This window comes from Typha latifolia, chromosome 2, assembly GCF_019914945.1.
Source record: "Typha latifolia isolate L0001 chromosome 2, TyphaL0001v2, whole genome shotgun sequence".
Classification (NCBI taxonomy): Eukaryota; Viridiplantae; Streptophyta; class Magnoliopsida; order Poales; family Typhaceae; genus Typha; species Typha latifolia.
In genome coordinates, this window is record NC_133087.1 from 14,060,396 (window position 1) to 14,072,512 (window position 12,117).

At 36.2% G+C, this 12,117-nt stretch overlaps 1 protein-coding gene across 3 annotated transcripts; it reads right to left on the bottom strand.

Annotated features, from left to right (window-relative positions):
- Window positions 1–59: 59 nt before the first annotated feature.
- LOC140782649 (DNA repair protein UVH3) lies at window positions 60–11,565 on the bottom strand. Of its 3 annotated transcripts, XM_073129338.1 has the most exons (15): window positions 11,398–11,565; window positions 11,059–11,309; window positions 10,803–10,948; window positions 10,583–10,712; window positions 9,689–9,766; window positions 9,516–9,569; window positions 8,754–8,938; window positions 6,661–8,518; window positions 5,882–6,076; window positions 5,559–5,644; window positions 3,199–3,466; window positions 2,971–3,107; window positions 2,188–2,272; window positions 1,381–1,869; window positions 60–891 (listed from the first exon to the last, which is right to left on the bottom strand). In XM_073129338.1, the coding sequence occupies exons 1-15, from the start codon at window positions 11,483–11,485 to the stop codon at window positions 238–240; spliced, it is 4,704 nt and encodes a 1,567-aa protein (XP_072985439.1). In that variant the 5' UTR covers window positions 11,486–11,565; the 3' UTR covers window positions 60–237. The 3 variants fall into 3 exon arrangements, with proteins under 3 accessions (XP_072985439.1, XP_072985440.1, XP_072985441.1); XM_073129339.1 differs by lacking the exons at window positions 11,059–11,309; window positions 11,398–11,565 and having other exon boundaries at window positions 10,583–10,689; window positions 10,803–10,941; XM_073129340.1 differs by lacking the exons at window positions 10,803–10,948; window positions 11,059–11,309; window positions 11,398–11,565 and adding an exon at window positions 10,198–10,304 and having other exon boundaries at window positions 10,583–10,674.
- Between the last annotated feature and the right edge of the window lie 552 nt (window positions 11,566–12,117).

Here is a 12,117-nt window from a genome sequence, read left to right on the forward strand (position 1 = left end):
TCCTGATAGATTTCTCCAAATTCCATTACATGAGCATGCCATCAACCAGTAGAACAATATAACAGCTCAACTCAATATATTTGCATAATATGACAGTAAAAGACCTTGGCATGAACAACCTTTCATCTTTTATGTATGTTTATGTACAGCATTAAAAAAAGATAAATCTACAAGGCAAAGGAACTAGATTTTACAAACATTTAATGACAAAAACTCTTAAAATATCGCAAAAATCAGTCAGGACTTCCGCCTCTTACGTCTTAGTGAAGGCATAGCGCTTAAACCATGTTTAGTAGAACCTTCTTGAGATGCGTAAGTATTTGCAATCGAAGAATTAGGTCGATCAAGAACCTCAGATGTTGTCATAAGATCATCTCCTCCAGGAGATCTCACTGGGTGCAAACTTGCATCGTTGTCCGGTACATTTTGTAATTCTTTCATCAGTTCAACCGAACCTTCAAATGGCCCAGCAGGTGGCAGGACAACTGTATCATCTTGCCCCTCTCCATCATCAGTGCAGAATCCACCTCCACTAAAATGGTAGTCTTTTAAAAATTCCATGGGTGGGCTTCCTCTGCCATTATCAAGGCCAGAAGCCTCTCTATGGCCGTCCCCATCAGCTTTGACAGCCAAATCGTTGATTGAGCTTGTCGTTTGCTCAATCTCATGACCTTGCAAATCACTCTCTTTTAGAAAAGATCCATCACCGATGTGAAAGTAGTTGCTTCCCTCAAGGCATTGACTTCCATCCCTACTGTCTTTCTCAGCCAACTCCTGCTCCAATTCAGGTTGCTGAAGTTCTTTTTGGGTATTCTGGTTCAAATTAACATTTGGATAATCTTCTTCCCAATCCACTTCAGCATATTTGACCTGCTTCCGCGGTCTCATCGACTGGAGAATCAGCAAATACAGAAAGATGATAAGATAATTTTAAAGCATAACAATGTGGTGCAGGCATGAGAGAAATGATTTTATGATATTATTATAATGGGAATGCCAGGCATATATCAAGTACAATGCAACAGCCATAACTTCACAACAAGCAGCAAGACACATTCGTACTACATAGTGCATATCAATCTTAACATTTAAGTCCACTTCCACATGCAATAATGTCAAGAAGAGCAAGAAAAGGCCTCTTTTTGTTAAACCTTAGTACAAAATTTAGAAGACATTCCTATGAGAATCAGTATAACATGGACCTCATTTATGAGCTAAATGAGTGTTGAGTTGTCAAGTAGGCACACAAACAAGCAAGAGATTCAGATCTTTTAGCTAACAGACATAAACATGCTCTTGTAGAACAAATCCAAGTGTTACATGAAAAAAGTATATTAAGCATAAATAATAATTTTAAGAGTACCTATATGTTAAACTTACCCTGCGCAATTCTGCCATGGCTTCTGTCACAGTGAAGTCATTTTCCTCTACATCTTTATCTTCAAAGTGATCAGTAGAAGTTGCAATTTCAAGGTTAGGCTTTCCTTGATCTCTACCTGGCCCCTTGCTTCGTACTCTTCTCCTCCCACTGACTCTTCCTACGGCAGCATTAAGTTCAGTTCCGCCATTTCCTCCGAGTGACTCTCCAACTCCATTATCTGACTCAATGTTTTTGCTCTCCCTCTTCCCTCTTTGCACTGTCTTTGTAGCTTTCGTTGTATTTCCAGTTTTTTCATCAGAACATTTCTCCTGTATAGAAGAGCTTAGGCATTTCTTTTTCCTGGATTGAGAACAATCTTGAATAATGTCATCAGCCAAACCAGCAGAAGAATTTCCTATAATTCCTTTCACAGCCTTCTTAATCCTCTGGCTACGGATTTTAGCAAATCTCTCATTGAATGTATAAAATGCCTCCAGCCGCAACTGTGTCTGTATGAGAGAAGAATTGAAGTGGAAGTTTCATAAGAACACTGAAGATTTCTTACTTTCCAGAGCAATTGTATGTAAAACTAAAAAGCAAAAATTTAAGTCAATAAAAACATGAAATAAGAACAAAAAAGTTGCCTGCCCACATGTTGTGGGCATCTCATCTGAAGTGTGGTAATCAATGGTCTGAGTGCTCAACTTGACTTTAGAAGTAGTGCCTTTTGAATATGAGTAGGCGACTTGCTTGTGTATGGAGAATCAAACAAAAATCTAGTATGACAGAGAGGAAGTGTAAAGAAAGGGATTTGCAGAAGAGATGACCTCATGCTTGTTATACTCCTTCAAAACTGGAACAAGCAGCTCGTCAGCCTTCTGTTTATTCCACCCAAATGTTTCCCAACACAACCTGCAAATATATTAGAAAGTTGTCAAATGCTAGAATATTATAACATAAGACCATAACAATCATGATACCATTCCTTACTAATTTCTTGTAACTTTGTTCGGCAATCACAAATCAACTGGCCCTACATGAAACTACAACTGATCTTCTCACAATGGGAAAGGTGCAATCCAAAACTGGTGTCTTCACTTTTCAATCACATGAAGAAAAATATGGATAATTCAAGCACATCTTTCTATGTAAGAACAGAACTAGATGCAAACAGATCTTGCATGACCATGTACTACCTTTTAAAGAAATGAGAACTATAAAGTAAATGATGTGAACTACATTAAGTTGATGCTCTATGGAAGGGTTCATAAACTATATATAAAAAGCTAGAAATGTTACCCGCCATTAGGAAATGTTTTAAAAGGTGGCCGCTGTATGTGGGCACATATGTGTGAATGCATTCAGTATTTAGTAGTTCTTAAATTGATAATATATGCAGAGCAAGTTGGAAATCAAAATAAATAAAAGATCATGAAGAGAACATGGGTGAAAATAACTCAGTCAGAACTAGGAGGAAAACTTCTAGAAGTCAAAATATTACATACTCATGGAAATATATCCTAAACAAAGGTAAATACAAGATGAGCATCCAAGGAAGTTGAAAAAAAAAACAGACAATATAAAGCATTTACATGATTACATCAACTCACTTCTGAAGTAAAACCAAATCTGGCTTTCCCCAAGAAAATAGCTCTGTTGACTCGTCAACTTGTGGCAAAATGTATGCACTTATAACTGACTCACTTGGAAATGATGAAGAAATGTGCCAGTTCTTGCTTACATTTCTCTGAGATTCAATCGAAAATATCATTAGATCATTAAATCGAAATTGTATGACACAAATCCAAAGTAGTTCATACTTCATACTTCATACTCACATGCTTACTCATGAAGGACTCCTTGATGTCTTGGATGTCGCTAACAGATGGTTCATCATCATGGCTTACTTCAGATGCTCCTTCCATATTACTTCGCATTTCATTTGAACTTCTCAACAATCTTTTCTTTGAATTGCTACCAGAATGATGATCAAGTTTTCCTAATATAGTTGGATCTGGAGATTCAACCCATTCTCTGAACTTCTGAAGGCCATCTTCCTCGGGGAAAGCATGTACAACCTCAATGGCATTGACAATTCCAATACCACTGCAACATGAGGTACTCAAGAGATCAAGAAAAATCATTAATCAACAAATATAAAGAAATATAAATGGCACAATTTGTGAGTGACAGTGGAAACCAAGAGACCAGACCAAAATGCAAAATGCATCTACATTGTACCACAGACATAGTTTTTTCAGTACTAAGTACTTAACTACTTATATATAAGGGACGTCCTATTTCTATTTATTAAAAAGAATAAAAAATAAGCAGATAGGCATTTTGTGTTTCACTTGGAAGTATTTCCTTTACTATTAATTGGTTGATTCAATAAACAAGATAAAAAACATCTCACTTAATTATGGGTAGTTGGACATTGCTGAAGTAGGACAATCCATGGATCCAAAAATCGACCGATGTTGAGCCGGATTGTCCAAATCGGTTGAAACTTGGTCGTATCAGCTAAAACTAAATTTTTTAAAGATTTAGGTCGTATCTAAAATGTATCTAACCTAAAAGACATTAGTAATTGATGTCCTAAACTGCCTTCTTTTTAAATTTTTAGTATTTATCCTCTATCTCTCAGACATGCTTTCTCCCACCCTCACATTTCACCGAGCTCATTCAGCGGCTGATCTGATGAACCCCTCTAACTACTCCACACTTTAGTGAACTCGAGTGAATTTTTTTTTCTCATTTCTCATTTCGCTCTTTCCCACCCACTTTTTAAGTGAAAATAGATCTCTCTTTTAACTATTATTCTGTGGTAAAAATTTACGAGTATATATATTTGTCAAATTCAAGTCGAAACTTATTACAATTTTGAGTGAGTTTTCTCTTTAGTTTTTAGACTTCATGTGTGACTAATTTTTATTTTCTTATTCTATGTTATATTTAATGATTTTTTTTAAAAAAAACTACATGTTAAATAATATTTATAATTTTACATAATTAAAAATAGTCCAATCCGATACAAGCAACCAATACATATCGATTTTTTTCTAATGGCCAATCTCAATCTCGATACCGAGTTTCGAAACCTTAGGACCATCTATCTTGGAAGGAATAGTGTGCCGAAACACTAAGAGGCAAAAAAAAAGGGGAAGAAGAAGAAATACACTAAGAATTTGTACATGAATTCAAATTTTTTTCTCACTTTTATCTACCCTCTCTTTTCTTCTCTTTCCCAGTATTTGAGTTTTAAGGGTTAATTGTGTAACACTTCCTTTGTTAACAAATGAATTGTGTACATTGAATCAACGATGGTCGTGCCACAAGCACGGACAGTGCCGACCATCGGTCGTGCCATAAGAGAGAAAAAAAAAGATATACTCACCTTTGCCTTCGCCGTTGCCGTAGCCCGAGTGCGTCGGGTGCCCTAGACTGAGGGAGGAGAGAGAGAGAGAGAGAGAGAGATAAATCTATATATATATATATATTGGCATCGGCGATGGGTAGCTCGACGACGAGGTCGATGACGAGCGGCGGAACTATTAGGAAGGGTGCCATGCGGCACCCCTCGTGCCATATGCCGGTACGCCGCCGACATGGCAAGTGCCGACCGGCATCCCTCATGCCAGTCGGCACGACCATCCATGCATTGAATCCTATGTATAAGATGCTCAACACATTACATCATAATTTACATAATTTGTAATATAGATAGATCCTCTTTAGTCCTAAAAGTTTTCTAATTCTTAAAAGTTTTGTTAATATCTCTTTATAAGTTTCTACATTATTCAGAAAGTGCAAACGCTGAAAACTTTCATCATGGACAAATGAGTCCAACTTCATTACTGCAAATAATAAGGTTTAATCACTATTTATGCTAATGTATCTTAAATTCACTTAGTCAACAAAATTATCACATCTAACTTTGGAACAAAATTCATCTAGATTTCAAGCATCCATATACACAGGTATTGAAGATGCCTGAAATCACTTGGAGTTACACGCAGTCCTTATCATTGTTGCAATTCGAAATAAATTTCTCTATAATACCATTATTATAGAGGAGATAGATATAACTTGCATCAATTAACATCTTTGCAGCCTAGATTTTGCATGGACCTGCATTTACCAGGCCAGTGCTACAGTATCACATTATATAATCCACTGAAGTGCAAACAGGATTTACCTGATTCCTTCTGTATAATCGCTCCCCAAAAGCAATGCCATGCGAATTAACTTTTCTCTAGTTAACCCAAGTTCACTCTCAATGTCCTGATACAATGAAAACAAATTCATAGAAAGTCACAATCCACTCTAGGGTGTCAATAATCTGTCTGAGCAATTCAGAAGGAAAATGAATCTAAAATATCGAAGATGTTGCAGAACTTATCCCAATTATAACTATAATTTTGCACAGAGATATTGTTCTTTGGTGTTACTAGATTCAAACTGAAGCAGCTTTTTAAAACTAAACAGTTTAACCCAATACTTATGACTATATGTGCAAACCTTCATGAAGTATGTTTCAACATATTTTCGATCATCAAATATATTCTTGTAAACATTCCGAGCTCCAAATAAGAGGACATCAGAATCATCAGTAACAACACCATCAACAAGGTTTTTCATTTCCATGTATGCACACTGAGCTTCTGCTTCCATAGGTGCAATTATATATGGCAAGCCAAACATTTGAAGCAACTCCTGCAATGTGTCAAAGGCAATGTTGGTCAAGGCTTTATTAAACTAAGCATCCTATGGCAAGCCAGTATCTTATGGATATATTTATGTATGTTATTAAGATGAGCAGAAATTTTTGATCCAGTTAATCAAAATAAATAGTGCAGATCAGTTGTCAAACACACCTTATGATAGTTTTTTATGCTTATTATAGCTAAAACAATAAGAACATATAAGAATATAACCCATCGTTATCATTTTCAATCAAGAATGAAAAAGAAAAACAGAAAAAGCATATTTAAAGAGATTGGAATAAACACAATGTACTGTGCATGGTTTTTTCACATGCTCTAGCCTGTCAACCAGGATTGTTCATGAGCAAACATTTTCCAAAAATATTGATCCTTTGGAAAAGAATTTTTTTTGAACCCTTACCCTGACACTAAATTGGCAAGATCATAAGAAGAACAATTACTGAACTTCCTCAGAACAACAACATATAAAGTATTATGGAATAATCTTCTAGAATGAATTTTCTCTGTATTGCCATAAAAGGTTGAAATACTAAAGTAGGTTCCAAAAAATTCTTATAAAGTGCTGAGCAGGACCTGACATTCCGCAAACATCTCACTGCTGACAGAATCTGCATTGCGCTCTAGCTTTCTCTGTTCATCTCCAAGATCCAGCTGTTCTTTCCTGAGAAGTGAGATTTCCTTCTCCAATGTATCTTCCAATGCTCCATTGTGATCATCCATGTGTTCCGTTGTTTTTCCTATGGTAGGATTAGAAGGATCACTATCATGCTTGATCAACTTTTCTTTCTGCATATCGAGGTTAACCACAAAATTGCCCTTCACAATGTCCTTTTGCTGATAGTTGTCAACATATCTTCTTTGAAAGGGCTCACTTTGTTCAGAAATTTGGTCACTATGGGCATTAACTATAGTATGTTCAGCTGCATTACTTTTAATTTCAGAACTCAACTTAAAATTGAAACAAATATTATTCTCTGCAAGTATTCTCAAACTAGAATTATTTGCAGCATCTCTAGTAGTAATGGATAGTTGCTGTTCCTCACTTAGTTCACCATCAATAGATACTGGAGGTGTCTCTTTATTTGCATCTGATGTCACAATACTCTTGTGAACTCTCCCTTCATTTACAATAGATAGATCTGCAGTTAAGTCAGCATCAGATATGTTTGATGAGGAAAAACGCTCCCTAGGAGAACCAGCAGCACAAAGAACACCTTGTCTATCAGAACTAGCCAGTTGAGACATCTGCTGATCATTCTGTCCACCAGGATCAGCTAACTCAATGGCATGGAGAAGATCCTGCCTACTGGAATTAGTTTGTTGTACAATACCATCCACTATATTAAATGGCATACTTGTCATAGTATTAGTCTCTGAAGGAATACATGTCTTGCCTCTGCTCTCTGTATGTTTTAAATTACTCGAATCAAACACTAAAGAGCTTTGATCATTGTGACATTTCTCTAAATTTACATATTCTGACCTTATACTTTCAGACATCCTTCCATCAAGATCCTCTAAACTTCTCCTTATCGCTTCCTGTAGAAGAGCTTCTTCCTCCAGCAATCCTCTTGACACTTTTTCAGGTGCACTTTGACAATGAGAACCAACTTCAGTAAAATCGCAAACACCTTCCTCCCAGTCCACTCCATCTTTGTATCTGTTCTTTTCTGCGGAAGATGATTGGGATTCCTTTTGGCAATCCATTGCAGTTCCATTTTCTTCCTCAACCAAACCTTCCTCCCATAAGCATTCAAAATCATCAGACTCCTTACTGCTATCCAAATGAACACCCTCAGAAAATAAATTAGACTCATTATTATCCAAATGAACACCCTCAGAAAATAAGTTCGATGTTGGAGTTCCAGAAACTAAATGAAGAAATAGCTGGTCATCTGCATCTTTTACCTCAATTTGATCTTCTAAGAAAGATATTTCTATGGTATCCTTGTTTCCAGAAGAAGAGAGCTCATTTAAACTATTTCCATCTTCCAGTACTGAAGCCCGATGGATTTTGCTAATGGTTTCAGTATAATCTTCATTAATTTTAAAAGCACTCGGAGGGTCATTACTTTCAGAAGGACCTTCGGGGAGATCAAGACCTTCTTTACTGCTATTAGGTCCTGGAACCATGGAGATATCTCCCTGACTTTCCTGCTGTTCATACTCTTTCATGAAGTCTAAATTTCGTTGTATATCGCGAGTCATACGAATCCCTAAAGCTCTTACTCTGCTTACTCGAACATGTCCGCTCTCATCACGGTATGTCTCAACATCAGATCCAAAATCTCTAATAAGTTCACTAGCAGGACCCTCTTTACCAGATATAAAGTTACTACATAGATTGTGCTTCAACAAATTTGAAGAGCTTTGCTTCTTAGTTGCATTACAATCTACATCTCCATCATTAGCAACTTGTGTCGTCAGCATCCTGATATAAAGAAGCAAATAAACTTAATTAAAATTTTCATTTAGATAAAAATGCCAACAAGGATACACAAAATTTAGTCATGGACAAGTAAAAATTCCCAAACCATCTTACGAAGTAATTAAATGAATACCAAAATGACATGCACAAAAGTTCAAGTCATTGCCAAAATAATATTAGAAGTTGATATCATTTCTCAAGCATTTGCAACAAAAAATAATAAACTAGTAATACGTACTGTTTATCGCCAGTAAATGATGATGAATAAATGAACTCTCTATTAGCTTCAGAAGCAATTTTTGAAGTTTGGACACCCCCTAAACCCCTTCCAGCAGCACATCTCTGCACCTCATCTATCTCTCGACGGAAAGCAACAGTTTTAAGATATGACTGTATTTGTAGCTCAGAAAATTTTGCAGGAGCCTGAGAAATGGAGAAATTCACTTAGTATAAAGATTCTAAATGGATATCTCTGCTCCTCAACTATCTCTCATAGTAATCAACATTTCAAAATATCTTGACTTAGTAAAAGTTGTTCTGCAAACTATTTGATGACATCTATAAGGGTGACCAAATAAATTTCTCAGTGATATTTAATAAACAGCAACAAAAAGTTTCGGTACTTTAGGAACTATTAGGAATGACAATGAACTATATTTTCACAAAAAGTTCCGGTAGATTTTTTTAGAAAATGACAATACTCAGATGCAGTACTCTAAGTTTATAACTAGACACCAAAGAGCATCCAATAGATGTATTGGTCTTTTATTTTAAAAAAAATTAATGATTATACAATGTCATCAATTTAGTCTTCAGAGTAGTACTAGACAAACTAGTTTATAAATACGAGTAAAAGGATCTGCACTAGGAGCTTCATTATATTCATCAAAAAAGACATCAGATAATTCTAATTGGATCTGCAATGTTGTAAATAAGTGCCAAAAGTATCGCCTAAAATTGTATGCCATTAATGAAGATAAAATAATGCACTAACTCATACCTTCTTAATTTTCTGATACTTATGCCTGTTTTCAGCCATGACTCTCTCCCTCATCTGAATTGAAAAAGGAAAACAATTAAGAAATTCCTTAAAAAATATTGAAGTAAAGATAAAGAGCAAGTCGAATCAAATAGCAACAGACAATAACTAAAAATTCGGCAAACATTCTCTACCTGAACAAGAAGATCCAATTGCATCGATGGAGGCAGAGAAGCTAACACTGTTGGGTCTATATTCTGGGTTGTTACTGGCTGCAACAAGAAAAGCACCATTGTCTTTAGACATGAAAAGTACATATATATATATATTGGCCAACAAAAATAAGTTGAGATGATGATCACTAATAGTACATCATGTAATTATACCAGTAACCATAAAAATAAAAGCTCTATCAAATGTAGCGATGCACCATGCCACCATATAGTAAGGAACAAGTCAGCTGATTATGCATAGAACACTAATCAATTACAAATTCTTAAATACATAATGAACCAACCAACATATCTTACCTCTTGCAATAGCCTGATATCTTGAGTGTAGTTTTTTTTTTTATTCAAGAGCATAACTGTTAATATTCACTCTGTTGTATCACAAATTTGAACTAAGAAAATTTAAATCAATAACAATTGACATCCAAATTCAAATATGAGCTAGATACGTGCATTTGATCATTTCTTCTTACCCTTCTGATAATCTCCCACTGAGAAACTTCTTCCAATGCTTAGTTTGAGTTGAATTAGAAAATGAGAAAAGGTGATAATTGTTGGAAGTTATGAGAATATCCTGAAACTGATTGACAGAAGAAGCATGTGAAAAGCATGGTCTCAGAGCTGGTTAAATTTACTCATTATGACTTTAGACAAGTAAACAACTAATTTGCCATCAAAAGTACATAAAACTCCAACAACTAGATACAATAAGAAGCAGAAAAAATGAGGAATATTTCTGCGAGATGACACTGCATTCAGATTTTTTTTTACTTTTGAATCAATTGAGCTTCATGTTTTGTGAGGGCAAACTTGTTCAAACAATAAATAAGTAAGAATTAAAATGCAAAACAAACTCACCAAAATCATCTCTTCATTCTCATTCTCATCATCATCATCCCCTTCTTCCACAAAAGCAGCACCTGCAGAAGAGGCCATTCCTCTGCCAGATAATTCCGTTTCTTCCTCTGCAGCAAGCGACGCAGCTAGGCTAAACACAACTTAACCATATCAAACACTCACGGAAAAAGACTAAGGTCACTAAATAAGAGGATGAGAGGGATTCCGGTCAAGCACTCACAGCTCATCCAGGCTTTCCTGGTTGGCAGATCCACTACCTTGGCCATCATCACGCCCGTTGCCTTCGACCTCCTTACCTTTTGCATCGTTCTTTATCCTGCTATTCTTAATTTCCTCCGCTAATTCTTCAAGTTTCTTCGCCTTGAGCTGCCACGAAATTTAAAGTCCAAGAAAACAATCAAAAGAATATCAACGAATAATCTGCAGAAATTCGAATTTTTGACATGTGATTTTATAGATGGAAGTAGATAGCAGACATGGTTGAGGAGGAGCTTCTCGGCAGTCTTGCGGATCTTGGCGCGGGCGGCGTCGCGGTGGCGGCGGCGGGAGGCGAGGGTTCGGCGCTTGAGGGCAGGGGTGGCGCCGTCGAAGACGAACACGGGTTTGGTGCGTAGGAAGAGGAGCTTGCAGATGCGGCGGAAGAAGCCGAGGAGGTGGGCATTGCGGACCATCTCCCCCTTCTCGTCTCGCATCGCCTTCATGAACTGAACCATCCATATGCTGGCGTCTAACATCCAAGTTAAAGTTTATAATATTAAAAAAAATAAGGATAGAGAAGAGAGGAATGAAGAGGAGGAGGAGGAGGATGGTGGTACCGATGGCGAGCTTCTTCCCGGCTAGGGTTTCGACGGAGACGCGACGACCGACGGGGGCGAGGAGTTCCCAGAGACCCTGTACTCCCATGATTCATGAGGTTTTATTCTATAATCTAATTTTAGCTTCCTTTTAGATTCGTTCTGTCGAGACAACTCGCCATTGTCATGGATTATGGCCTCTATCATCTTCCCTCTATTTTAGAGACGCAGACGGGGAACGGGTTTAAACCCGTTAGATTAGTCGGGATCCGTACAGTACAAAGCTTGCAGAGTAGCGAGAGTTGTTGACCAAAATAAATTTATTTTTTTACTAAAATATATCACTATATACTAGAATATATTTATTTTACTGTAGCATTAAGTAAAACATTTGACTGTTAAGTATTTTACTTAAATTACTGATAGATCAATATTTTCTTAAGTAAAATACTAAACTTATTAGCATTTTTATTAAAATATTTTAAATAATGGCTTAAATAAACAGTTTTTGATACTAAGTTTGGGAGTGATTTATTTTGATAAATAACTTAAAAATTTTATTTTGATTAAGTCTCGAACTCAATTAGTTAATTTTATTTATTAGTCTTATTTTTTAAAAGTAAATTTTATTTGATTATTTGATTATTGAAAGTTTAATGATTCCTGAACCAATTCAAAATGATTTCTAACCTCAAAGCAAACAAACAAACGGTCAGATTTAGACTCCATGACTTCAAAAAA

Bases quoted from the DNA above. Each gene is read 5' to 3' on its own strand.
- LOC140782649 (XM_073129338.1), bottom strand. From the start codon at position 11,485: ATGGGAGTACAGGGTCTCTGGGAACTCCTCGCCCCCGTCGGTCGTCGC. The intron at 8,519-8,753 runs GTACGTATTACT...TCTTTATATCAG, and splicing joins TCATTTACTGGCGATAAACA to GATGCTGACGACACAAGTTG. The intron at 3,467-5,558 runs GTAAATCCTGTT...CTCATGTTGCAG, and splicing joins GATTATACAGAAGGAATCAG to TGGTATTGGAATTGTCAATG.